At 41.7% G+C, this 27,988-nt stretch overlaps 1 protein-coding gene across 6 annotated transcripts in view; it reads right to left on the reverse strand.

Annotated features, from left to right (window-relative positions):
- bbs9 (Bardet-Biedl syndrome 9) overlaps nt 1-27,988 on the reverse strand; it is a 110,125-nt gene that overhangs the window by 52,028 nt on the left and 30,109 nt on the right. For 3 of the 6 annotated variants that reach the window (XM_058418106.1, XM_058418107.1, XM_058418109.1), the window contains exons 14-21: nt 26,689-26,793; nt 22,219-22,233; nt 20,441-20,581; nt 18,527-18,622; nt 18,163-18,335; nt 16,621-16,773; nt 4,329-4,511; nt 22-247 (exon numbers count right to left, since the gene is read on the reverse strand). In XM_058418106.1, coding sequence (XP_058274089.1) covers nt 22-247; nt 4,329-4,511; nt 16,621-16,773; nt 18,163-18,335; nt 18,527-18,622; nt 20,441-20,581; nt 22,219-22,233; nt 26,689-26,793 — 1,092 coding nt within the window. Of the gene's footprint in view, nt 1-16; nt 248-283; nt 1,574-4,328; nt 4,512-16,620; nt 16,774-18,162; nt 18,336-18,526; nt 18,623-20,440; nt 20,582-22,218; nt 22,234-26,688; nt 26,794-27,988 lie in introns of those variants that run through there. The other 3 variants (XM_058418111.1, XM_058418108.1, XM_058418110.1) reach the window with 3 other exon arrangements.

The raw sequence follows: 27,988 nt of genomic DNA on the forward strand, positions 1-27,988 counted from the left end.
ACACACACACACGGTTCTAACCTGGTATCATGACAGGTGTCGGAGCGTTAGCTTCAGAGGAAAGAGACAGACGTCCTCCCTTGCCGATGCGATCGCAGAGTAGCGTGATGTGTTTCTTGAGCCGTGAGGTATCTTTGGGCATGCTCAGCTGGGACGTACTCAGGCTAATGGCTTGATCCTTAGGACTTCTCGACAGACACGTTCTCAAGAGATGAGACACAGCTGCGTCCACGCTCTCCTCCCAGCCCTGAGGGAAAGAGAAAGAGGTAGAAATGGTAGACCCTCAGACTGAAAAGTATTGCGCCTTTGATGTAAGCAGTCAGGCAGTAATTCACTTCTAATTTAATCGCCAGTCCATTTCAATCTAAAGTGTAAGGGAACATACTAAGGGAACTTTAGTGCCCTAAAGTAGTGCCCCCGGTGGTAGAGTCGAAAAGTATTGTGTTTAATCCAGGAGATAGTGACAGACAAGTCTAGGGGCTAAGAAGTGATAAATTTTGGCATTATGTGAAAGAGAAAAAAATTCCTTACATCATCTTCAACTCAAATGTAACTCTTTGGTAAAAAATCAAAAATTCTTTATTCTAATTTTAACCAATTAGCTAAGATGTGCTCAGAAGCTGAGGGTAATGCAGCTAGCTGATAATGGAGTCTCCACCTTCCCATGTTTAATTGATTTAAATATTTGTCTCAAACTGCTTCCAGTTCATTGAACAGAATCGGGGTGGACATCTTGAACAAGAAAAATCTAGGCCCCATTTCCTAAAGCTGACATGTATTGCAGTTATTTAAGGTTTAAAACACTTGCAAGCGTGCTAGCATTTTCCCCAAAAATTCATATGCTGACAGCTTTATTATGCACGTACATATAAAACAGCTGCAACTCTCCAATTCATGCATTTTTCTATTTATTAAAGAAAGACATGTCATATCAATCACTTAAAGCCGCTACAAACAGTCTTTTCTTTACCAGTATCTCTTACTTCTTGTTGTTGAACAAGGAAAAAAGGTTTGTTGTGTTAGTGAGTCAGGAAAAAAAAAAAAAGCACTCACACTTGAGACTCCTTCCAAAAATTGTTGAAAAAAGTTCAGCCTTTAAGGTCCTTATGTACCTTTCTATAGAAAGAATAGCTATAATGTTCTAACCATAACGTTAATGATTAGAATGAGCACATCTGGCCAATCAGGATCAAGAATTAAACAGCGCTGTGGTAGATTGGTAGATGATAATCCAGCCCTGCTTTGTTTACATATTCCTGGAGCTCTTATGTGTGAATTTTTATTTCTAAAAGATTTTCACTATTGCAAGTATTGGCATGTTGTGTAACGGCAAGTGGAATCTTGAAAGAAGAAAAAAAAAAAGACGTTCATAGCGACTGGAAAAATTTCAGGAGAGGTTTGCGGACAGGCTGGACAGACAGCCTTACACATGGATCAGTGTGTGTGTGTGTGTGTCCAAGACTCCCAGAGAGATGGCGGATGATCTCGGGTGTTGACAGGCAGGGAAGGGCTGCGCTGTCCCCTGCCGCCATCCAGATAGCCCTTAATGAACCCTAATGACAGGTAATCAGTCCTGTAATGATGATGACAGGGAAGAGCCATTTACAGCCAGAGGGGAGGGAAGACAGAGAGAGAGAAAGAAAGAGAGAGAGAAAAAGAGACGAAAGGAAGAGATGAGATTTAGCTAGTATCACTGAGGAAGAGTCTCTCTGAAACCAAGAAATGAATTCAGGGATTATGTAAAACGTTTCTCCACATACTCTGTGTGTGTGTGTGTATGCATGTGTGTTGCTGGGAGGTAAGGTAAGTTGGTCACAGGTGAGTAAAACCTGAGTGCTGTCCTCATGCCCGAGTGCATTGCTGGAATTCCAGTGGCGGTGACTTACTCGGGATTATTTGCTTTGGAAGATAAGAGGGTCTAAAATTGAATATGGTGACCGTGGCTCCTGGTGGGCGATGGGGAAAGTTTGTGTGTGTGTGTGTGTGTGCTGACCTGACACATACATACGCCGATACGATTTGCTTGAGTTGGGAACATGAAGGTGGAACAGGAAATGAGAGGGAGCGAGAGAGAAAGCTCATGATACGTGTCATTAGTGAGTGGCTGGCTTGGTTTACTGATTCTATCTGGGTCTGGTCCATGACTCATTCACTCTCCCTCTCTCTCTCTTTCATTCTCTCTCTCTCTCTCCCACACATGCACACACACACAGAGCATAAGTGGTAACTATAGAAACCAAACTTTCGCTGATATATACCTTTCCTCTGTCACCATATAAACTACTATGTTTACACCCCACTAACCGACACTGCGGCTTTCCATCTTTTTTCGAGCAGCGTGTTTCGTTTTGATCTGTGACTTTTTTTACAGCTTGCTCGCTATTCCCTTCCTCTTGTCGTTGACAATAAAGCGTATCCAGCAAGCGACCAGAAATAGTGTAGGAAAGGATGGCGCTACCTTGTTGTTTGTAGTGTGGTTTGCTTTATAAAAAGGATTCCCCAGTAATTGGGTGTAATTGGCGGTAATTGTCATTGCCTGCATTAGCTCACACATGTGGCATGCACAGAGGAGTGGTATATAAATATAGCAGGCCATGTATGTATATATGGAATCGCTCTAAAAGTAGCACACCCATTCGAATGAGGACACCGTACTGCTTTAGATGTAGGGCTTATATAGCTCTGCTGCAAATTACAGCCCTGGCATGCTCCAGGGTTTTTGTGTGTGCATGCCACCTGTCCGGGGAAGAAGCTCACCACTTTCGTTCTGGAGGCTTTCGCAGTGACGCCTGCGGCCGGTATTAGCCCCGAGCGGTGTGTGTTTGCTGAATAGAATGTCGGTTAATTGATAACAGAAAAGGAGTGATGCGGCAGATCTCGGAAAAGGCCTCCTAAAGCGAGAGGGGAGTACGTGCACTCGCAGACCGAGGTGCAACTCAGCACAAGCAACAAAATTAAACAAGCCAAGAATAGTCATATTAATTCAGTACCGCATCTGATAAACAGGTCATACAGCATAGTAAAATTAACGAGAAAGGAAACCTTCTTCGTTTGGCTTTCCAGAGGAGGTCTGCCTAAGACTATAGCAATTTTGCTTTCTCATTTACAAGGCAGCATAAGATTAGCTTTCTCCTTAGAAAGTAAATATTCTTATTTTTATTATTAAGCTAAACCCTTAATCAGTCCTTATTAGTTATTAAGCCACTGTTAAGTTCAACAAAAACATGTTTTCTGTTGTCTGTCTGTCACCTGTCACTCGGTCAGTCTGACTGTCTGTCTCCCTGTATGGCTATTAATTGGCCTATTTGTCTTCCTGTCCATCTGTGTGTCTGTTGTTCTATCTGCCTGTTTGTCAGTCTGTCGCTCTTGCCTATCGGGCGCTCTGTCTGTTGATCCATCTGCTTGTGTCTGACTGCCTGTCCACTGGTCAGTCTCAGTCTGTCTGTCTGTCTTGGTCCATTTGCTTGCCTGTCTGTAGAGTCAGTCTGCCTGCCAGCATCTGTGTGTCTATATGTATGCAGCTTTTAATGCATGTTAGTTTATAGGTCTGTATAAATTTGAACTGTGCTGGCAGTACGTTTACTTCTTGATGATGGCAATCCCATAATTCAGTTCACCAGACAATACAAACACAAAAAAATGCAAAACACTTTCTCTCTTTGATCGGTCAGTGCTCAGTGGACTGCTTCTTTCAATGTGCTTGCTTACACACGATGCTGTTCCTAAAGAGCACAAACAATTGGTCAGCTTTTAGCAGCGTCAGCCAGTACACTTTGGGGCCTCTGAGGTCAAGGGCGCTGCCCAAAATAGGGTACTTAGAGGAGAGAGTGACAGTGTGTGGGTGTTCTTTTACTACAGACGCATGAAAGCTAGCAGTGACATTAGTGCAGTCTTTGCTATAAGCATCTAATCGCATTGTATTTGCGACACTGTACAGCTGGAACTATAGCAGTGCCAGAAGCATAGCTTATAGGATTGCTATCTGATCTGCACGTGTGTTTGTGTGTGTGTGTGTGTGTGTGTGTTCTATAGCAAGCTAATTAGCAGATATGCCTCTTTAATGACCTTTCACCCCAAACCTAAACTCAAGCAGCATTAACAAAAGTGTTTTTACTTTATTTACACCCATTTATTACTATCCTATAATGCAGTGAGACTGCTACAGAAAAGCTGTCAATAAAAAAAAAATAGCAGAAAGCAATGTCTGCTCTTTTTACCTCAAAGTACTATAGGTATTAAACATTGTTCTTTGTGGTTGAAGTTTACTTGTACAAAAACACCTGAGTAAATGGCTTAATATTTCCAAATGAATAGAATAGTAGAATTACCAGCTGTGGTGTATCTTGCAGCAGCGGCAGTAGCGTCGCCTCCAGTATAGCGGTTTGATCGGTGCCGAGTCCTTGCCAAAGAGAGACCAGGAGGATGAGCAGATGCGTGGCGCTGCGTAACCTGGAGAAGGCCTGCACCAAACACGCTCGGTTCTCCTCCGCTGCATCCGCCAGCGCTATCACCTGACAAAGAGAAGAGAGAGAGAAATCTGAGTCACTCTATCTCCATTCATGTTGACTTCATCAACTTAACATCATAAATGTCCAAAAGCTTCATTTCAGACTTGAACTGGAGACTCCTGTGGGAGGTAATGGAAGGTGCAAGCACTGGATTTAACCTTATGTGCAGCAGGTTTTGCACTCCGTCCACGGAGGGAAACGGAAGCCGTGTTGACAGGAAAGATTGCTGAACTGAAAGTGAAGGGAAAAAAAAAAAGAAAGAGGCCACACTTTATGATAAAAGCCTTCCAATCAGTTCAACGCAGTAAAAATACAGAAATTGTCATCTGTGGGAGAACAGGCATTATTTATATAGCATACTTTTTACACACAGACACACACACACACAGACAGACAGATTCAGTGCTGCTGAAGTGACCTGTCACCTGTACGCCTAGGAGTTTTCACTCACGTTTAATCGCTCGCGAACCGCCGGGTCTCGGAGGGACGAAAACCAGGAAGCCGCCTTTGAAAGCAAAGCCTGCTAACTGAGAGGAGTGTGTGGTGACAAAACGGGCTGTTGTGCCAAGGCAAACTGAGCCGTGGTGAAGGGGCTTTTGTGAGGGCCAGCGCATGGCCTGATTGATGCCAGCTGAGGAGGAACAAAGGCACATTTAAGCCAGGACGGTGTGCGTGCATGCAATTGTGTGTGTGTGTGTAGTGTGAAGGACTGGATCCAGGCCCGACTGTCCAGGAGAGGAGATTAGCAGACACAGTGCAGCCTCGCATCCTGTTTCATACGGCAAAAGGAACAGTGAAACACTCGGGTTAAAGCGTTCACGCTCACCAGAGGGTCTGAGACTTGTGGGAAAACTCAAGGGTCAAAAAAACACAAAAGGATTTGATGTTTGTGCTGCAAACTAATGGCACATGAACAGATTTTTTGAGCTGTTACAAATATAATTAGCCTCTTGAGTGTTTTGACTGGAGCATCCTGGTTCTAAGGTGGTCCACACACACACACAGTTGCCATAGCCGCTCGCTTACCCTCGCATTTTGCAAAAATTACACAGCCTAAATATACCCATCTATTTCCGACGTAACATTTATGACCCAAAACAAACCGTGACCAGTAACCAGCACCGAGAACGAGCCAAGCAAATCCATTATTCCTGAGGGACGGAGCCACAAGCTGCAAGGCAGAAATATCTCCCCAGCTGGGATAAACAGCTCTTATTTATTCGTTAGCTGTTTTTCTTTTGGGTGAGGGATGCTTTTGGTTTGCGGTCTTTCTTGCACCTTGACAAAGGGAAGCTACTCATTCAAATGCGAGGCTTTGTCGTTAGCGGAACGCTCTGACAATGCTTTGGGAACGTTTGGGATGCTCTGAGGGTGAGATAAGCTGGTGGAAAAGTACAGAAAGGAACAACAGAGGAGAGTACTGAGGTGTGGGACTGTCTGTGGCGGCTCGAGAGCGGACTTTCCCTGAAGCGCACTGGGACAGGTTCGTTTCAAGGTTTGCCCGCGGAACATGAATTATTGAATCATAATGAGGAGCTTTTTATGAAACACTGAAATGGATGCAGACATGAAACAAGCTCGGCTTTTGTACTGCTTTAACTATTAACAATGTGCACCAGGACAATAGGGTAGCTTTGAGACAGTGTGCTGCTGTTGGTATCTTTGTGTGTAGCTTACAAGGAATATAATAACCTAACAGAATATATAGGGATTCACTGGTACTGATATTAGAATCCTGACGTCCAATAACACTATAGTGACACTATTTCCCGCATGCCTTTATGTGTACTGGTTTTGGGGGAGATCCCCATGCTACTCACTGGGACTGACTTTACTCAGAGTACACATCAGGGAATGATTCAGAGAACAGATTCAGAGAGACTGAGACAAGAGGACAGACAGATGCTGTCTAGATCGATCGCTAGACAGACGGCTAGATAGCTAAAGAGGTCGCTATAAAAACAGATGTAGAGACAGACATGATGAATCGCAGATACAGGATACGAATTGTACGCTGTCAAGCTCGAACGCCAACAAGAGACAAAAAGAGGATGAGCAGAGGCTGACCTTTTCAAGCATGTAGCTTGTCTTTGGATCCTCAGACACACACACACACACACAAAAATCACAGATGAGAAATATCATATGCCTTTAAAACATCACTTTTGCTTATACAAGCAGGAAACAGTTAGAGTAAATGTGTGTGTGTGCTCAAATTATATTACAGAAAATATATGTGTGTGGGAAAAGGGAAACAGCTCCCTAGGGAGGGAGAGACAGAGAGATCAGCATCGTACCAACAAATAATCCTAGACAGTAACTGCTTTTGTGTTCGGTCACGGTGCGGAGATAGCGCACGGCTCGATAGCTCTCGGTCGCTTGGCCTGGACAATGCTTGTTTATAAACCGAGCCTTTGGAGCGGAGAGTCAGGGAGGCTCGAGAAAGACTCGCAGCGCGATAGCATCTGGCAACCCACACGGGCAACCTGAGCTCGGCTTATCGGCCGCCGTGGAAGGCTCCAAACCACACAAACTGATAAGGCCAGAGCTCTTTGTTTTTTCTCCCCTGATTCTTGCTAATCCTCCTGCCCCTCTGTGAGGCTGACACTCTGATCCCTCTACAGCAGAGGCTCAACGTCAACATGGATGTTCATGCAGCAAATCTGGTTAGTCAGTGACACAAAAACAGGGTTTTTTCCTGAACATTTTAATCTCCAGGGCACTGATGACAATTTTCTCTGGTAATTTCTTTGGTCTGATTAATCCCTGATCCTCCCAGATTTTAATTCCTACCCATGTTTTGGTTTTCTGAACCTCACCTTTAACGGGCCTTGGCTTGGATTACATAATAAAGTGGAAAATATTTTTTTTTATTTAAGTGCATAAGGCCAGTGTATGTTTAATTTTTTAAAAGAAAAAATAAATAAATTAATTAATTTAAAAAAAAAAATCATATAGTGTCATTGTTCCTCAACACACACAGGTAGCAATTTATTAAAAAATTACACTTTTACAACAACAATATTAAAAAAAAGTATATGTTGTTCTTTAATAAATAAAAAAAGTAATTATTTAAAAAAACTAGTGGAAAAAGAAGAATACAGGACTTTGGTGTGTGCTGTGGATCAACAACATCCAAGACAGAGCTGACGTCAAAGCAAATAAAATGGAAAGCTTGATTTCTTGAGCCTTTTCTTGCATACTGTGGACACCTAAATTGTCCACAATAAACCAGAACAGCATGTATAAGCAAGAGAGCATTTCAAAATGCAAGCAGAATCAAAAGAACAAACTGGTGTGGTCATCAGGATTGGGTTACATTGAAGCCTGAAGCTGGGTCTAATCACTAAAGCTCCAAAAACAACAAATAACCATTTTTCCAGGTAAGCACCTTTAAATTAACAGCAGGTATGTAATAAAGATTTGATTAATCATAAAATCAGACATTACTGTAATATCAGAGTTATTCTGAACACACATAAACCCTAGATCAAGTAATAAAACCCAGGCAGCTTCTTTCCATGCTGCGTTCTATATCAGGAATCTCAACTGCACGTATCGCTGGAACTGCGCTCGTATTTAACGTGTTTGCCGCCAGACCTGCAGAGATAGGCCGCTGGAGGTTTGTGTATGTTCATTTGTACTTCCAAATTTAGACGTTGAGAAGCAGAGAGGAGGCCTTTCATTAGAGCAGCTTTCTCTACTCATTTTAGCAGACGCTTGCTCCCGCTCTGTAATCACAAGCCCAAACTCACCTCCCATGCTGCAGCCAGGCCACCTCCACACAGTGACCCTGCTCACACTAAAACCAGCCCTCCTCAATTGTACCATTACTGCATTAGTTTGAGATGAATATACGCCAAGCTACGGTGGTGGGGGGATGCGACAAAATATATCATGGTACATGGAAACGCTAGGAAAATTAAAGCTTTTTTATTAATAAGTGTCTTTCAGGGTACTCAAAGACACTGGACAGGAATTGAAGATGCGCAATTTTTACCGGTCCAGTTTGGGTGAGTTTGTGCTTTCCATTTTATGATGTTTGATTAACTAACAGTGGTGTGTCTTCATGCTATTACACACTGCACTGCTGCTTAATGGATAACTGCATGAATGAGCCAGTGTACAAGCATTGCTGTACATCATTTGGACCGGCAGCAGAACCCTCAGGAATCTGTACTATATTAATAAGCAAATAATCTCTTAACTTCACTAGGTTTAAAAAACTGTGCATGAAGAACACCACACACACACACACACACACACACACAGCAAATCACAGCCAAAATCCGAAACACACAAACAAGAACGCAAGACAAAACCCCAGGTGTGACGCCACGGTGTGTATCTACAGGAGATAACACTCTCTTGTCTGGCTGTGTCCTTAAGACAACAGACAACACAACATTAGGAAAGCAAATAGTTAGTATGTTTTTCCTGGTCCAATCTTTAAGTGAATCACAAGTCAAAGCAAGTGTGTGTGTGTGTGTGTACACATGTGCCAGCGAGTCTGAAAAACAGAAGGAAACCTTGCCAGGTGTGCAACTGTGGCATCTCTATATACAAAGGACACACAATCACACAATCTGAAAGAAGACACTAGTGCACCGCCCTGTCTAAGGGGCCAAATGTGACCTTTTCTCACCACAGCTCTTTAGTTCAGGCAAAAGCTAATTCACCTAATTCACTCTCCACCCCCCCCCCTCTCCATTTTCTGCCTTATGCCATCCCCCTTCCCTGAAAGCAGACCCTTGTGACATTCCATTGCCCTCTGAGAGCCCCTTAAACTGCCCGCTCTTCAGGGGCGCGTAACAGACCTGACATGTAGTTTAACTCTCATTGGGGCGAATATATGCGGGTATATGTGCGACATAAAGCACTAATGGACGTGTGACAGGCAGGCAGCCTCAGCACACAGGCTGGGAAAGTGGAAGCTTGGGGAAAAACCTGCCACATGACTAATATAAAATAAGCCCGAAAAGACAGAGAGTCATTTGACTGTGGTTAAATGGCTCGAATTAATGTTAAAAGCACTGAGCGCCTTTAAAAAGTGCTCTCCAGAGTGGGCAGTTTGGGCAAAGGCAACAGGAGAATGGGCTACGCTGCTGGAGGAGGCTGATTGCTGATGGCAAGAACAGAAAGATGTGATACAAAACTGGTCAGAAATCCAGGAAAATCTACTGAGGAAAATCTACAGTGCCAAAAGAGAAAGAGTATCTTTAGTAAAGGAAATGAAGAACCTGCTACAACCTACAGAAGTATGTTTATGTGTGTTTAACCTTTAACAGCAGCTAGGGTCACATCTGGAATCTTTTGAGGCGATGCCGACAAGCTGGCGCGTGCTTGCTGTATGCGTGATTGTGCTGCGTGTTGAATATCTCTTCTCTACACTCGTCTCACTGTCTGGCTTACTCTCTCTCCGTCCGCCCTCTGATGCAAATGCTAATGGTAATTGGGGGAGCAAGGTGACAGTGGGCTGACTGTAGGCCACCGATTTTTGCAGGGCATGATCCTGTTTGGCTCCATCATACCTGTTTGCTTTTCTCTCAATGGCCTCCTTTGAACAGCTTTGCTCGAGGAAGACGAAAGAAAACACACATACAGGCAGCTTCAGAATTTAGAGAAACAAGATAAATATCCGGTAAAGCCTGGCCTTTGCCATGTGGGGCCTCTGATTACAGAGCAAATACGTGTAATCGCATAAATCTGTCATTGTTGCGCTAATCTCGGCAGCGGAAACGCAAAAGGTGGACACGCAGGACATGTTGACTTTTGTTGAAGTCATCTTTCTGAAACGGAGCACTTTCTCTGCTCGCCTTTCCGAGTCTAAGGTAACAGCTGAGACCTTTAGTGATCACCAATAAAACCCCCTGACTTTCCCCACATGTATTTTCATCTGACGCATTTTATACCGCCGTTAAAAAAGCCTCTGTAAGAACACCAATATTCATGGCTTTATAAGACGATTGGAAACTTGGTCACTCCCTGGAAAATTGGTCATTCCCAGCTTTCCTAACCTGCAAAAGGTACACATGGCAAACTGGAACATATGCACTTATTCATGCAGGTCAGCCATAAAGACATGTAAATCACTACGTTTTCCACTCCGGGAGCACCTCGATACAAATTCGTACAGCCAAAGCATGCAGTCTTAAATCTAATGACAAGAACTTCCCTGTGAAACCGCAGCTCTCAGCAAGGGCTATATATCCTGTGTGTGCTTTCAACTCTCTTCTCCATAAACAAACCTGTTCACATGCACATCCACAGGAGTGTGTTTAACCTTCAATCAGGATGAGTGTTGACTAGGATGATGATTCCACTATTGTTCCACTCCTGCACATACAATTCCAGATGGTCAAAGTGGATCTGGAGTGAGTCCTGGAAACTGTGGGTATAAGGCAGGAAGACAGCACGGGATGCCAGTCCATTGCAAAATCTGCTTGTTGAATGTCGTTTTTATTCATTCACTCATTTATCTTCAGTAGCCTTTGTCCTGGTCAGGGTTATGGTGGATCCAGAGCCTATCCTGGGAATACTAAGCATGATGTGGGAATACATTCTGGATGGGCCACAAGTCCAGCACAGAATTCCATTTTTAAATGCTACAATTTACTATTTTCTACATTGATTATATCTGCAAAGAAATTATTTTTCATAATGTAAAATATGTCGAAGTTCTCAAAGGAGTATCTGCAGCGATCAACTGCAATTGGACAACTGCACAGACCCAATTAGCCATTGTTCCATCATATCCTAGAATTCCAGATGACTGTGATAACATGATGAGTTATGTCTTGAAACAATGTCTATCTTAAAACAAAGCCTATCTCTCCATGAAGAAGATAGCACAAGCTTTCAAGTCACGTTTTGCCGCCGTATCTGGAGGAGACGGCAGGTGGTGTGGGGTCACATTTAGTATGGCAGAGAGACTTTATTTGGATTCAAAAACCCAGATTGTTTATCAAGTTATTTCGGGGTGATGACTCGACAAATGAGCGACACATCAGATTAGCCTTCCGACAGTTTATTGTTCAGTCTCCCACCCATGAATACATAAAAGTATGAATCTCAGTTGCCAGGCAAGTCTCCAGGCAGGATCTATTACTGAGCAGCAAAACTGCAAAATGTTTGGGTGTGTGTTTGTGGCAATGAAGCATAAAAAGTCACTCAGCTCAACTGCTATTCCAACTACCCAAGAAGACCCACAATAGAACCATGAGGAACTTCAAGAACAAGCAGATACCATCTGAGGTAGAAATTCTAGGTGGTCTGACTGAACATGTGCCAAAATGAAAAAAAAAAAGAACTGGGGGGGGGGGATAAAAAGAAAGTACACATCACTGAAGTATGCAAATGAAATGTGAATGGTAAGAAGGAATTTGGTTATGGCTGAATAAAACAAACCATTTCTGTTAGAGAGCTTTGAGGTTGAGTGTGGGCCATTTTAATTACAATATAGGTAATCCTATTAGCATGGTGCTAGAGACTCAGAATCCCATACAAAAGAGCAGCGGGAAGAAGACATGCTCCATTTCTTAATACGATCCCGATTCTATGGCAACATGGCCACAAATGAGCTGGTTTAGCAGGGTGCTCCCAGTGGAGAGTCAGCCATTGTAGCTCCTAAATCCATCTCACTGAGACAAGATATTACATTACTCATATCATGCAGGCATTAATAGGTTGAGAAAAAACCTCAGCAAGAATAGATGGGAAACCAAATGCGGCTTTTGCTGCTGCTGCGTCTCACGTACTCACGCGGCAGTGTTTTGTGATGCCAGCTGTATACTTTTTGGTCAGGGAGTGTAAACTTTTCCAAGAGATTCCTACAGAAGATCTGCCAGCATGCCTGGGCCTCAACCCCCCTCTGAATCTGCCTCCCTTTGGGCAAACACCTGGACAGCTCTCACAAGGATATCGCTGTGCCTGTGTGCTTACAGGATCTAAAATGTGGCACAGATAAGTGATGGTATAGTATTGTAAACACAGAGAGATTCATATACAAAGACTTTTGGTACTTCTTTAACCTCTTTTCTTCTAGTGTGACAAGTGACACAACAGTGTATCCAGAATGTGGTCAGGACAGCTGTTTTGCTCTTGCTTGGTGCTGAATGTCATTTATCTCTGTCAAAGTCCCTTAGATGTATATGTCAACCTTGGCTGCATAGGAACTTTTGAGGAGTATCACATGTATCGCTTTTGATGAGCTTTGAGTGGTTGGAGGGAGTGCAGGACAGGTTCCCTCAGGCCATTTGTGTGCTACACAAACAGAGCTACTATCTGACAGACCTCCTTCTCAAACTGGGTGTCACACCAGCACACACAAATCTCTGACCATCAAACATTAATGGCAGGTCTCAGGGAGACAGCAGGATCAGTGTTGGCCCTTGTTTGGGTGCTTTTAGTAAGCGTTTAGGCCTGTTTAGTGCCCCATTTGGGCCCAAATAAATCAAGCTTGTCAGGAGAGAGGCCTCTATTATGAGCCTTTGCCGAGGCCTGTCACTCACACTGCAGCCTCTTACACCTTTCAGCTGCTAATTACAGGGAGGCAAACGGAACCTAACAGGCTTGTGCGGTAGCATGGCAAGGTCTTTCTAAGGCTCCAGTATGAGGCAAAATATTTGTGGGAATAGAGTCTGCTGGGGATTCCCCCCCCTGAAATTCTCCCCGTTGTTTCTCAGACTTTTCTTATTTGCTCTCCATCTTCTGACCCCATCTTACAACAAGTGCCAAGCACTTTTGCTAATGGTTGACAGCAAAACTAAACCAACATTCCCTGGGTCACAAGCCTGGACACTGACGCTTGTGTTTGCAAGTGTGTGTGTGCCTATGAATCAGAATCAGTGTAGCCAGAACATCTTTATAAAAAGCAGACCTGATCAGGATGGCACAGGACCATCACCCACATCCTTTCATGAATAAAATATAAGGGTGGTGAGAGAGAGAGAAAGAGAGAGAGCGATGAGAAGGTGAAATCTTAACCATCCACAAACACGCAGAACATCATCGTTGCTGCACAGCGCAAGCCACAGCTTGCTAATGTATGGTGATAGAGTCTCATCAAAAATGCATGAGTGACATGAACTTCAGGGATGGTTCCAAGCCAAAAGAGAAGACAGTTCATGACAGAGGCTATTTGTACATGCATGCTCTGCAGTTATGGAACTGAGCAATCTGTAGAGGCCTCCTGCATAGCGAATTTCAATGACAACCACAACAAATACATCCCTAAGCCTTTATCTTCTCTCAAGCTGACCCCTCTGCAAAAAAGCTGAGCACCTCATTTCCAGATTTGGGAAAACTCAAAGTTTTCTTTATGATTTGTATGCTCTTTAAATTACTATTGGACTGAAACATGTTTAGCATTCAAACACTCTTACTGTGTGGATTTTCTAGGGAACAGTTATTGCTCAATCAAGCAAATTCTTTAAAAGACTCTTCTCCTATCTTCATGCACAGTTCAGTTCCAGCTCTAATCTAACTCACTTGGTTTGGCTAATCAAGCCTTAAGTAGCACTGGAAAATAACAGCTGTCTTTTGCCCAGCTTTTGCAGGGTATAAGAGTTCCAGTGGGGTCTGTGCTTTAAGCCATCTTTTATCCAGCAATGATTTATCATTGAACCAGACTTTCCTAAACAATTCCAAAGAACAAACTGGCCTTTCACTTTTTACGCAGTTCCACAGTGACCAGTGGTGGATGGTTGATAAGGTAAATTTTTCTGTGCGAAGACATTTATTTAACAATTTAACCACATGGAGTTTTTTAAGAACTGTTTAAAACTACAATAACGTAGGTAATAACAGGACTTGTTTCATGGACATTACAGATTCTACAACATTATATAGAAGTACAAATAGATCCAAAGCATGGCGTGTCATATATTCCGGCCTATTGTAGGCCAAAAACTTTGAACGTGTCTATCTATGTATGTGTGTGATTGTTTACAAATGAAAAGGGTTGAATTATTCATTTAGAGTGCACATCATCAATAGGCCCCTTTTCTGATGGTGTGTGTATACATTACATTATACTGTGTATAGAGTGTCACCTTTTCCCACACGCCATCCACAAGACAAGCACTGGGAAAAAAGAGACAGGAAGTGGAATGATAGAGCAAAGAGACACACAAAATATGTATGTGTACTGTATCACATGAGGCTTTGCTTTGACAGACTTTCAAAGTAAGCTATTCATTTTTGCTCCAATTCTTTTCAGGTACTCATTTAGCAAAGACTTTGTCCTGCTCTGTAGCTTTTGAGAAGCTTTTGGTTTTCAGTCTTTATTTCAGGATATGCTCTCCTTTAAGTTGGAAATCAAGAAAGAGCGCTCTTGATAAGACGCATGTTTAGGATGCTGATAGATGGCCAATATTAGGCCAAAAAGAAAATGATCAAATTAGCAAAAAAGCCATGCAATGTGTTGTTAAATTTAAAATAAAAAAAGCCTCACTCTGTGTTAAAATTAGACTTTAATTACCCTTAGCATTGACTGCTAACCAACTTTCCAAGGGTGATTCTTTTCAGCACGGGTCAACATTGTGTAATAACTCCTAAAGACAGACACTCAGAGCTGTCAAAACATTTTTTATTTCCAAAACTGTGAATAGCCCAAGAGTGGGCTGTTTATATGAAATCTATTTGGTTAAATTAAAGAAAGAAAGAAAAAACGTGGTGAAGACCTGACAGTGTTTGAATTTCGCAAGACTTCAGTCTGGAAAATCCTTCAAGTCTGTAATTACATCCTTACAAAGAAGTCACTATAAAGCGGTCAATGCTGACCCTTTGTAGTTCGCTTGACTAGAAGCTTTTGTCTGAAAGATCACTGATGTTCTGATGAAGTTAATTTTCCTCGAGTTTTGCTATGCTACGGCAAGCTAACATTAGTCTACCTTTACCTGTAATCTTTCGCTGAAATCCACAGCTACACGCTTTTAAAAACACACATCCGCGCAGTTAATCACAATCTTCCTAATGCAAATAGCTGCTCATTGAGAGGGAGTGTCACTGAAGTAAACAGTTCTTTCAGAGGACCATCACTTTGTAATCACACAAACTCACACACACACACAGGTCTCACAAAGTGCTAATCAGTTTTATGACAAAAAAAACTAGTATAAACACATCAAGCTTATAGTAAGCAGAGCTACCATATGTGCCTACTGAATGTTAGTCATGAGGGAAGTGAAAGGTTGAGCTATTAGCTGTGAGGCTAATGTAACATCAAGAGACCCATTAGAGAGACGTCATAAATCTGCGCTCGTTCAGGGCAAGGCTCTGTGCGTGTGCGTGTACATGTGTTTGAGTATTTTGTATGAATCGGGTCTCTAAATGCAGGTGTTCATGTTGCACTAAAATGTCCCCACAAAGCTTATATGTGATCTGTGTCCCAATAATGACAGATTTACATGAATGTGTGTGTGGTCTGTATAAGTGGTGCGTGTGTGTATCATTTTGTATATAAATCAGATCTCTATATACAAGTGTTGTACTAATATCCCCACAAAGCCAGTGTGTGATCTGTGGCACAGTAATGTAATATGTGTATGTGTGTGTGTGTGTGTGTTTGATCATATTGTTTATAAATCAGGTCTCTAAATACAGATGTCCATGTTGTACTAATATCCCCACAAAGCCAGTGTGTGATCTGTGGCTCAATAATGTTATATTGCTGTGTGTGTGTGTGTGTCAACATTTTTTTATATCTTGGTGGGGACTACATGTATAGGAACATCTGAGAAATGTGGGGCAGGTCTACCTAAGGAAAACTGTCTTTTTTTACTATTCTTTTTGTTTAATTCAATGTCTGCTTCTTTAAATCAAGCAGAGATAAATAAAGTTTTTCCTTTTGGCCACTAAATTACAGTTACATTCAGTTGTCGGTATACAATTAACTAAAAATAAATAAGTCTAATATTAATCTTGAACATTTTGTTCTACATTTCTTATGTTATCCATCTAGTGAGACAATGTCCATTGTTAAAAGCACTATGGAAATAAAATTAAAATTAAAATTTAATTAATTGCATTAATAATTGGGTCAATGAAAGTCCTAACACTGTTAAAGGATTGTAAAACCAATGTGTGTGTGTGTGTGTGTGTGTGTGCTGACCTGGCGATAGGTGCCCTCCATGAGCGTGTCAAGGTTCTGTAAAGGGGCTGGGGTCTTGTCTTTAAAGCGCGTGAGCAGTCGCCGTTGGATGGCTCTGAACTGGACGGCTCGCTCTGAAAGCAGGTCCTGGTACTTTTGCGCGTTCACTCTGAGCTGCAGTGTGCACAAAATCAACAATACTGCATATGATTCAGTCTGTGTGTGTGGACGAATAAATTCCCAGACTATTAAGAAAGGCCACCGCTAGCTGTGTTTATCATCAATCTGAGCAAATTCGTTCTGACCGAACTGTTTACATGTACCCTAAACTCAGAGAGCTGTTTAAACATCTCTGTTTAGGTAAAAGTACGTGTAAACTGAGCTACAAGCATGCACAAGCAACATTTAATGTTTATTATTGTCAACAAAATTTATGTCCCGAAATGTTAGTTATACTGTACGACTTCACGGTATAAAATGTGTAACATGAAACACTTTCTTTTACTCGACACATTGATCAGTCAGTTTTTCTGCCTCTGAACAGGTGATTAAACATGTTTGGATTGAAACTTCATTCAGTTTGGATTCGAATGTTTCATTCTATCAAATTACTTCTTCAATTTCTTATTCTATTACTGACTTGCACTGACCAGGCATAACATTATGACCACCTGCTTAATATTGTGTTGATCCCCTATTTGCCGCCAAAACAGCCCTGACCCGTCATGCACTGTGTATTCTGATACCTTTCTATCAGAACCAGCATTAACTTCTTCAGCAATTTGAGCAACAGAAGCTCGTCTGTTGGATCGGATCACATGAACCAGCCTTCGCTCCCCACGTGCATCAATGAACCTTGGCCGTCCATGACCCTGTCGCCGGCTCACCACTGTTCCTTACTTGGACCACTTTTGATAGATACTGACCACTGCAGACCGGGAACACCTCCACAAGAGCTGCAGTTGTGGAGATGCTCTGATCCAGTCGTCTAGACATCACAATTAGGCCCTTCGTCAAACTTGCTCAAATCCTTACGCTTGTCCATTTGTCCTGCTTCTAACACATCAACTTTGAGGATGAAATGTTCACTTGCTGACTAATATATCCCACCCACTAACAGGTGCCATGACGAGGAGATAATCAGTGTTATTTACTTCAACTCTCAGTGCTCATAATGTTATGTGTTAAATGTTAAATTCTCAATTCTGACTGGTTGATTAATTTTCTATAACACCACGGCTTATACAAGTGGGTTTATATTAATGAGCTGGTTCCAATATGTTACCATTTCTATAATAGCAACTTAAGGAAACGTGCACAGCGGATGCTCCACATGATTAGTGGAAGTTTTTAGACAGTTGTGTTATCTGGCCACACTTTAACTTTCTTCTTGGTAAATTTCCTCTTGTTTTTTGCATTAGCAAGAGTTCATGACATTGACATTGAGTGTCTTGTTTTATATGAATATTGCAGCTTTTTAAATTAAACTTCTGGTTTCTTATTTCCCCGTATGAAATCGATCAGAGCCGATACGGTCATTCAAGACTACATATAGCATCTCACCTCAAAGTGGTGATCCACGGTCTCAAAGTATTCAGCTAGCGGGATCGGGCCGGAAAAGCTGTTGCGGAAATCTTTGACTCCGAGCTTGGCAAAATGCTGCTCGAAACGTTGCACCAGTTCCTTGGCAACCAGCCAGATATCCTCAAAGCTTTCGCTCTGGATCCTGTAACGCTCTGTAGGAGGGAGACATACAGGAACACACACACACACACACACACAAAGCAGTGATATCACCCTTTGCCTGGCTCTCCACAACACCTGTAATTAACCCCTGCCAACTTGAAGCAGATCACACGACTCTTTCTGCTGATGGATGTGCGTGTGTGTGCGCGTGTGTGTGTGTGTGTGTGTGTGTGTCACTCACGGGATGTTTTGGAGGCCAGGACAGTGACCCGAGAGCCAGCGATAAAGTGGAAGGCTAGGGCGTTACCCTCCTTATCCTCTGCCTTCTCTGTAAATTCTTTGTTAAAATAAGCAGGAAAAGCAAGCAATTAATGAAAAGTCACTGAACACTACAAACAAAAGCAACAGCTTTTTCTTCATTTTTCTTTTCTTTCTGTTTGTTGCTACACCTCCCTCTTTTTCATACACACACGGTTCTCAGACCGTCCTACTGTGTGGTAGGAGGGATGTCAGACAGAGATAGACACTCTTATCTCCCTAGAGGACGCCAGTCAAGGTGAAGTGAGCACAATGGCGGTGCCCCTTATCTGCCCTCCTGCTTTCGTCCCCTTGCTTTTATCTCAGAGTCCGCGCGGCCGCCGGTCTGCCGAGCCGACACTGTCCCCTCCATCACCCGCCCGCCACAGCAAGATAACCCATCATACACAGCTGATAATGAGGGGAGGACTACAGCAATGCTCCTGTCACAAATCAGACATGAGAGATGTGCTGATGTAAAAACTTTAGCTCCAGACAGGACGCAAGTGAACAGTTGACAATTAGGAACAAGGCTAAAGGTCAGAATCTTCCTATCTTCCTATACTACTGTCTTTTTTTAAAGGGTGCTATATAATGTATTAATTGTTTCTAGGCATATTTGCAGTATAATATTTTGTCTGGAACACATCAGGTCTGTCTATAAAGGAATAAGAAATAAAGCCCGGCACTGTGTGCAATTATTGGGAAAAATAAAAATCACCAGTGTGTTTAAATGGTTTAATATTAGAATGTCAAACATTAGCTGGAAACCTCCTTGCTATATAGTCAATGTTAACATTAACCTTATTTTAAAACTGTAGCTTATTTCTTGGCAACGGATAAGCTTAGAAACATAGCAGTAATAATTACATTTTGAAACGTGTGTTCAGTGATTATGTCCGAAAATGTCTGGTACATTCACATGGCAGACCACTACTTTCATGTTGGATAAGAGCTAGTTATAGGCTATGAAAGGCATAGTGATTATGTCTGGAAGAGTTTCTTTACTGAACTGAAGAAACCACACTAGTCACAGATTTCACATTTTCTGAAAGTTGGTGCAAACTAAATACAGGAAAAAGCCAATTTTCACTATACAGCACCTTTAAAATAGGGTCTCATTTTTACTATAAATGAAGAACAAATAATCGCTTATATATTTATTTCATCACTTGTGGAAAGAAATACTCTCTATATACCAAGTCACTATTTTATTCAGCATTAAATATGTGAAATTATCAGGCTATAGGTTCTTGGTGGTAGAGCTCTGGAGTTTTGGACCATAGTTCTTAAAGATATATCCATGATTAAACCCTAGCAATAAAATACAGTTTGTAGAATACTGTACTTTGGCTTGTGTACTTGGTGACTAAACACTCCACCAAATGGTGGTATTAAACTCTCTGTGTGTCAGCGTGGAGTTTTCCGTGGGGGATGTAGCCCAGATGACTGTTTAGATTTCACTTGGCTGTGACTGTGTGGAAGTCAATACCAAAGCCGTTTCCTTCCACAGCGCAGCTCCTCGAGGAAAAAAAAAGTGATGATGGACATCACTTGTATAAGTCTGCTGCACTCACTAAAACAAGCCAAGGTTACAGTCCTATCAAGCCTTCCAACAAGCTTTTAACACACTCTTGTCGACTTCCCCTTGGCATTTGGTGAAGGGGATTGGGGGAATCCCTGCTGCAATCGTCCAGGTAATTTTTAACACTTTATTAGCTGACTTTGTTTAAAACGGTATTTGTCCATAACACAAGATGATCACATGATCACAGACTGGTTTCTTACATGGATGACCACAGGATATACAGCAGGTTGTAAATGATGCAGGTAAGGTTGTGATTGTTGTACTTTGTACCTGGGAAGGCTTCAGTGAGGTTGATGGGAGGTTTGTTTGTGTCCACAGTGATCTTGTACTTGGCGTTCCTGGAGGCAGTGGTGGGGCAGCAAACCAGGCAAAGGGGCAGCGCGAACTTGCACTGGGCTACTCGTGGAACTCCTGGCAGCACAGACATATAACTTTTTTATAAACAGGCCAAGTACAAGAGCAAATGAAAGGCAAGAATAAGCCACAGAGATTTGGGTTCTTAACTGGGAGGATCAAGAGTGAAGAAGAACTAAAAAGGAGATCATCCTGTCCATCCCTAAACAAGTGTCATGCTTTATAGTATTGATCAAGACCTTCAGAGCACATTAAGAGTACAAATTCTGATGATTCTTAGCTTAGAGAGATTCTGAGAAACTCCAAGCTAGTACCAGGTATTTCGTAAATAACAGCTGTTGCTCCCCGCTACTACCCTAATCCCGTCCTGTAACGTCTTGCCAGGTAACCAGAGCAGCAGAGCCTCAACACGGCTCAGCTCGTGTCACTTTCACCAGGATAATGGCGCAAGATCAAAGCCTCCTTGTGATGTGTTTTGGTACACCCAGTTTGGATTGACGTAAAAAACAATGGAGAAGTGTGAAACCAATATAAAGCAATCACTGATCTTTCAGTTGTGGTGTTAAGGCAAAGGTTTGAAGATAACTGGAGAAAATGACAGACTGAGGTCAGGTTTTGGGGTGATTTCTCAAAGCTTGTTATCTCTACTCAAATCCTTTTAAGAATCCTTATAGAAATAAAACAATTTTCTGGAGTCAGGAGCTTGCCAGAGTTTCACAAACACATCTAGTTGCTAGAAACTGATGATGATGTTAGAAGTCTGATTTGCACCCTCTCTGTCGTTCCCAGATGGCTACGAGTGCCCAGATCTATCCTTCATAGTGTTGGCATGTCTAATGGGACCTCTACCACCACTTACAGGCCTGCACTGACACTACACCTTCCTCCAAATGTCATCTAAACACTTCTGAATTACTTGGAGCACACAAACTCTCATTCAGTAGACGAGAGGTCACACAAAGGTCCATATTCTCATCATGAATCAAGAATGAATTCAGAATCAGTAGAAAATTAAAGGTAAAATGGACAAGCGTAAGGATTTGAACGAGTTTGACGAAAAGGGCCAAATTGTGATGTCTAGACAACTGGATCAGAGCATCTCCAAAACTGCAGCTCTTGTGGAGGTGTTCCCGGTCTGCAGTGGTCAGTATCTATCAAAAGTGGTCCAAGGAAGGAACAGTGGTGAAACAGCGACAGGGTCATGGGCGGCCAAGGCTTATTGTCGCATGTGGGGAGTGAAGGCTGGCCCGTGTGATCCGATCCAACAGACGAGCTACTGTTGCTCAAACTGCTGAAGAAGTTAATGCTGGTTCTGATAGAAAGGTGTCAGAATACACAGTGCATGAAGGGTCAGGACTGTTTTGGCAGCAAAAGGGGGACCAACACAATATTAGGCCATAATATTAGGTCTTAATTTTATGCCTGGTCGGTGTAAGTCTCTCACAGATTAAAAATAAGTGGTGTTTTCATGGTTATGTGGTTCATATGACAATAAATGTGAATATAAATTATACTATACATATCTGTATATATACATAAGACCAGCAGCATGTGAATGAAAGACTAAATTAAAGTATGGATAGATTTTAGTATGTCTTAAATAGAGAGAGAGAGAGCACTCCAGGTTTTGTGTTTCAAACTAACATAAACACTGCTCTAGTCCATCCTGTCAGTGGCGCAGTGGTGGTACTCACCTGCAGGGTTCAGCTCTGTCATGGGCAGCGTAAAGAGGACGAGAGAGGAAGAAAGAGGGAGGGAAGGAGAAAGAGAAGCCAAAACAACTTTTACATTCTGTTTTCCCAGCACATCAAACAATATAAATAACACATTATTGGAGACGGTGGATATGTGCATGCAAACATATGGATACCTTTGGTGTTTTTAGCGAAGTGCACAAATAAAAACGAGTCTGTAATCAAAATGTCTAAATGCTTCCCAATAAAACTAAGACCTTACGCTGGTGAAAATTATAAGCCAAGTATGTTGCTAACTGACATCTAATCGTACACGTGTAGCTGATTTATGTCAAATGTTGTGAAGTATACACACTTTTTGCACAGGTTTTGTAGTTGTGTAGTATGCACAGGTTTAATGCAACAATGAGAAAATAAGCTGTCTATTATTACTAATATACAGGAGAAGTACTAGAACTAGAGATCACATATTTCTTTTCTGGTATTACTCGATTCCAAATAGTGTTTTCTTATATGTTTATGTTATTTAATTATTTTAAAGCTGAAAAATAAACATCAAAAAATTTCTGCAGTTGTGGAGGTAGTTCTGATGTTGCCCGGGGGAAAGAGGCCCTTATGAAAACTTGTTGATTTGATGCATGTGTTTATTTTAGACGCAACCACTGGAAAAAATAAAAATAAAAATCCTAGGCACTTTGTGTATAGTAAGTGAGACACAGCCAACTCACAATAACAATAGAAAAGGCCAGATCATTGCATCGTACAATTCCATAATGGAAACATTGGGAATTCTGTCCCTTCTTTTAGGACGAATGGACAAATCCGATGAAGCTGTAAGTCATGTGTTTGACCCGCTTCAGGAGTCCACACAAAAGTCAAAAGGTGGAGGTAGAAACTAGTGCTCACTGTAAAAGCCCCACTTTTCTCTCTGACAGGACTTCACTCCACTTCAAGCCTTTAAGTTCTAAGGTTTCCTCTGCTCGGGGCCGTAATAGCTGCCACGGCACTCACTATTCGCAGGCATGTCACACCTTCTGAAATAACACCTGAGATGAAGCTGGAACGGAGCTGAAATGTCTCAGAACTCCAAGTCCGGGACCCGATGTGGCACGGCTGTCTATGAATACACACCTCCTTCCCGCTGTAACGGAAACTCTTACCACCCCCGGTGAGCCCTTGTGCCTCCCTGGAAGGGCCTCGCCTCTTTATTTATTCGCTAAAAGGAAAAACTGCCATTGCGTATAGAGCTAGGCATTTTAAGTAGCGGCCACATCAGTCATTCAAACCACGCTTCTGAAAACACAAGACGTCTCTCGACAGCGTTACCTACAGTGCTGGCGAGTTTAGGTTTAAATCTGTCAGCGCCGCCTAAGAAGTCAATTTTTAACCTGGAAATAATCACAGATTAAAATTGCTTACAGCTGAAGGTCCTTTTACACTGATCTAGGAGCAGATAGTCCACTAGGGATCTTATAGGACACGTTTCAGATTACACAAACACGTTCTTACCCCGAGGGTTTATCACTGGAGGGGACAAAGTTCCTTTTTTGAGATTTGTTTGGGTTCACTGTCAGCGGTAGACAGTTCTGAATAGACAATTATGACCGCCATGAAGATGAAAATCAAATCAAGTTGGCCGATATACATTATAGGTGACATAGAGGACACTTTTTTTTTTGAAAATCGGGGTGCCAAGAGAAATTCAATTACAGTAATTTATCATGTGGAAAATGATACAGCAAGTGAGCAGTTATTATGTTAGCTAAATATTGTTAAAAAAAAGCCCACACAATTCTCGTCTGTAGTAACAGTAACACATGTAATATATACTATATAATTATAGAAAATTAAATAAAATTCCCTAAAAGCAATGGAATAAGATTTTATTTTTTATATTTATTAAAATAAAAACAAAATTTGCAGTGTCACAAGGTCTTTTCTGTGATTTGTTTTCTGTGTACGCCCGAGTGTTAGGTATTGTGTAAGGTTTGTATGATGCTTCTTGTTGTGTATTTCATGCTTCGTTAGAGCTGATGAAATCCAACATCTGGCACCTGGCTCTGTCTGCTTGTTCCCGCTGCCATAGCGGCAGCTTAGTGCTGGCTTTAGCCTAGCGCTGAGAGATGCTGTACAATATTCATTTGCTCGCTACGCAGGTTCCGATGGCTGATTCCTAAAAGGTAAGAAAGTGTAGAAAGCTGCATCGCACTGGAACACGCACGCGGCCGCTGCTGCTTGTGCAGTCCATCACTGCGTCTACACAAGACAAGGCTTCTAAAAGTGCGTAAATCCCAGCTAAGTGGTTTTCTAAGTGGTCTTGACAGATGCTAATCCCTTTACCGATGTTTGTTTTTCTCTTTTTCTGGCCCGAGTTATGTGGAGGGTGTTAAGAGTCATGCTGGCATGGTGACAGCAGGTGCTAATGTGACACAGGCAGCTGCCCTGTAGACCTTACGTGAGTCTGAGTGAATGTGAAGTATGCGGTTTCAACCTTAAACCAGAGCGGTCTGGGAATGGAGTGACTTCTGCCCATGGTTTGAGGTATATAGGTGTAGGTCATGTCTCCTTCACTGGTAGTGACACACAGAGGACACGCCTCCTTCACAGGCACTCGCACTCAGATGACACGCCTCCTTAACTGGTACTGACTCATAGGACACACCTTCTCCATTGGGACTAACACAAAGAATATACACCCAAGACTAATAAAGAAACGGCACGCCTCCTTTATTGGGATTGATCATGAAAGGACACGCCCCTTTCATTGAGATTAATAACAAAAAGACAAGCCTCCTTCATTGGGACTGATCACGAAAGGACATGTCTCCTACACTGAGATTAATAACAAAAAGACACGCATCCTTAATTGGGACATGAAACGAAAGGACACGCCTCCTTCATTGAGATTAATAACGAAAAGACACGCATCCTTAATTCTGACAGATAGCGTAAGGACACGCCTCCTTTATTTAGATTAATAACAAAAAGACACACATCCTTAAGTGGGACATGTAACATAAGGACACACCTCCTTCATTGAGATTATTAACAAAAAGACACACCTACTTCATTGGAAATGATAACGAAAGGACACACCTCCTTCATTGGAAATGATAAAGAAAGGACACGCCTCTTTCACTGGGAATAAAACAGAGGACATGCCTCCTTGACTGGGACTGATAAAGAAAGAACATGCCTCCTTGACTGGGACTGATAAAGAAAGGACACGCCTCCTCGACTGACTCTGATAAAGAAAGGACACGCCTCCTTGACTTGGACTGATAAAGACAGAACACTGGGAAAGAACACACTTCCTTCACAGAGACTGAAAGATAATAGTAAGAAATATATAAACTCAGTGTGTGTGTGTGTGTGTGTGTGTGATCTGATGTGCGTTTTCACTGTAAAACTTTTCATGTTCATTGTGAGTGGGGTTTCCCCTCTGTGTAACAAGTCAGTGTTAAATATCCAGTGTGGCAGGGTGTGTGTTCATGTGTGTGTGTGTGTGTGTGTGTGAGAAAGAAAGAACCGGGTTCCATTTGTGATCTAATATGTCAGACTGAGCCGCCTGTGAAACAGACAGCCTTTCCACGCACTTATTTTTAGAGGGATAATCGTAAAATGAAAAAGAGTCCAGATTTAAAGCTCGTTTAGGAAGCTTTCCATGAGCCTCTGCCAACCCATACGCCGTCCAAAGGAAACAACGGCACAAACGCCGGCCTTTTTCACTTTTTCTCGGTGAAGCATTCGATCGAGCAAAATAATCGTAAAAAGCAGTGTGACATTTGCACTGAAATAAGGAGGCTCACTGAGGGACAGGGATAATGTCTTCCAGAGCGTGAACACCAGCTGGATCCAGAAGCGTCCTCTCCCACTCGCATGTACGGAGTTTCCCTGAACGTTCACTCACTGTCAACTGTTGGATATGTTTAGTCAGTAGAAGTGGCAAAGCCGTTCAGATAGAATTGGAGATACATATTATTATTAATATTAATATTCTGAGCAGCTAGTTGATATGCTGTATCAGAGGTTATTTTTACTCTAAAAATATCCAAATTGCAGAAGACAAAAATATTTCCTTTCTCTTTAATTCATAACACTGAGATTATAAAAAGATCAGCTATATGATCAACTCTGACCATTACAGAGCACTAATCTTGGAGACTCCTTACAGTAATGCTAAATAATCATCTCAGAGAAATAATTAAAGTGTAAGTGTGTATAAGTTACTGTGTAAGTTACTACAAAAACCATTATGTATTAGAATATGCGTGTTAAGATAAACCTGTGATATGCCATGCAGGCCGGAGTTCTGTCCAGGCCATGGCATTCCACAAAATAAGCAGAACATTCTGACCAATCAGAATCAAGAATTCAACATTTCAGAATGGGGATGTTGTTATTAGAGATTAGAAGATATCTGTAATTTATCATAACATTGCTATCACATCCATGGTGATGTGTGTGTACCTGTGGGTGAACTGTAGGACACGGCCACGTCACCGGTCAGATCAGCTGGTGTGTACTGGCCGTTCAGAAAAGCAGAGAATGTCACTGCTACCTGAGAGCCGCTCCCTACAGACAAAACATTAGGCCGAAGGTCAGTTATGAAAACCATGAATAAGAATGTGAACCAAATGACAAAACCAGTATCAGAGGAATGAGTGACACACACACACACAGAAGAAGAGTGAGAAAATCCAACTGGAAAAACCTGAGTTAGTGTGGAACACATAATCGGCGAGTGTTATTGCATCAAAAATATAACAGCCAATCAGATTCTTAAAGAATCTGGATTTTGTCATGAACAAGTGTCTTTTTTTTATTTATTTATTTATTTATTTATTTATTTATTTATTTATTTATTTATTTAAACAATTTCTTAATTCAAATAGAAAAAAAATGACCAAATATTTGACCAAAAATTAAACAAGTTTTATGTTAATACAGATAGAAATATAGCAATACTTTGACCAAAAATAATTAAATATACACTATTAATTAATTGATATAGAAAAATGTAATATTTTAATAGTAATTAAATTAATAGTAAATTAATTTGTAAATTATAAATTAATAGTAATATTTTTTGCGCAACTGTAAACAGGTTTTTTTTTTAGCTTTTTAGCTTTTATTTTTTTAATCTTAATAATTTTTTCTTGAATTTCTTGATTTTTTTTTTTAAATTTTATTTATGCATTTTGTCCACACTTTTTCCAGTTCTTGCACAACACCCATCAACTCACACATAGTAAAGTTATCGATCATTTTCGGAGTGTTGAGAAGTCGATGTTTGGTCACGTGTTAATCGCGATGCTTTAGACCCACAAAGATCGTAACAGGAAGTGGATGGATTTTGCATTTTTATTCCCTAACATCGTACGTGCGATGGAAGTAAGATAAAGAGAAGATTACCGTCTGTTTTATATAAGAAAGTGTGTCTCGGTTCAAATCTTTCCCACGCACACACACACTCTCACACACACACACACACACACACACACTGGTGCACGTCAGCTCTAGAGTTAACGAGCCATGTGTTAGGGGCCAGCACAGGTAAGCGAGCTGCAGCTATGTCCCCGGATTCCCGAGACCGCCAAGAGATTAAGTGCTCTACCAGTCTACGCCTTCCTCTTTTCTCACGTCTTTTTATCCTCTTAGCCCTCCATTCCTCTCTCTCTCTCTCTCTCTCTCTCTCAAAGCAAGACAATACAGGCAGAACCCAAAATTTAGGTCACATTGATTGATCTATGGATTAATTATTAAATCT

The sequence above is a fragment of the Hemibagrus wyckioides genome, linkage group LG20, assembly GCF_019097595.1.
Source record: "Hemibagrus wyckioides isolate EC202008001 linkage group LG20, SWU_Hwy_1.0, whole genome shotgun sequence".
Taxonomy (NCBI): domain Eukaryota; kingdom Metazoa; phylum Chordata; class Actinopteri; order Siluriformes; family Bagridae; genus Hemibagrus; species Hemibagrus wyckioides.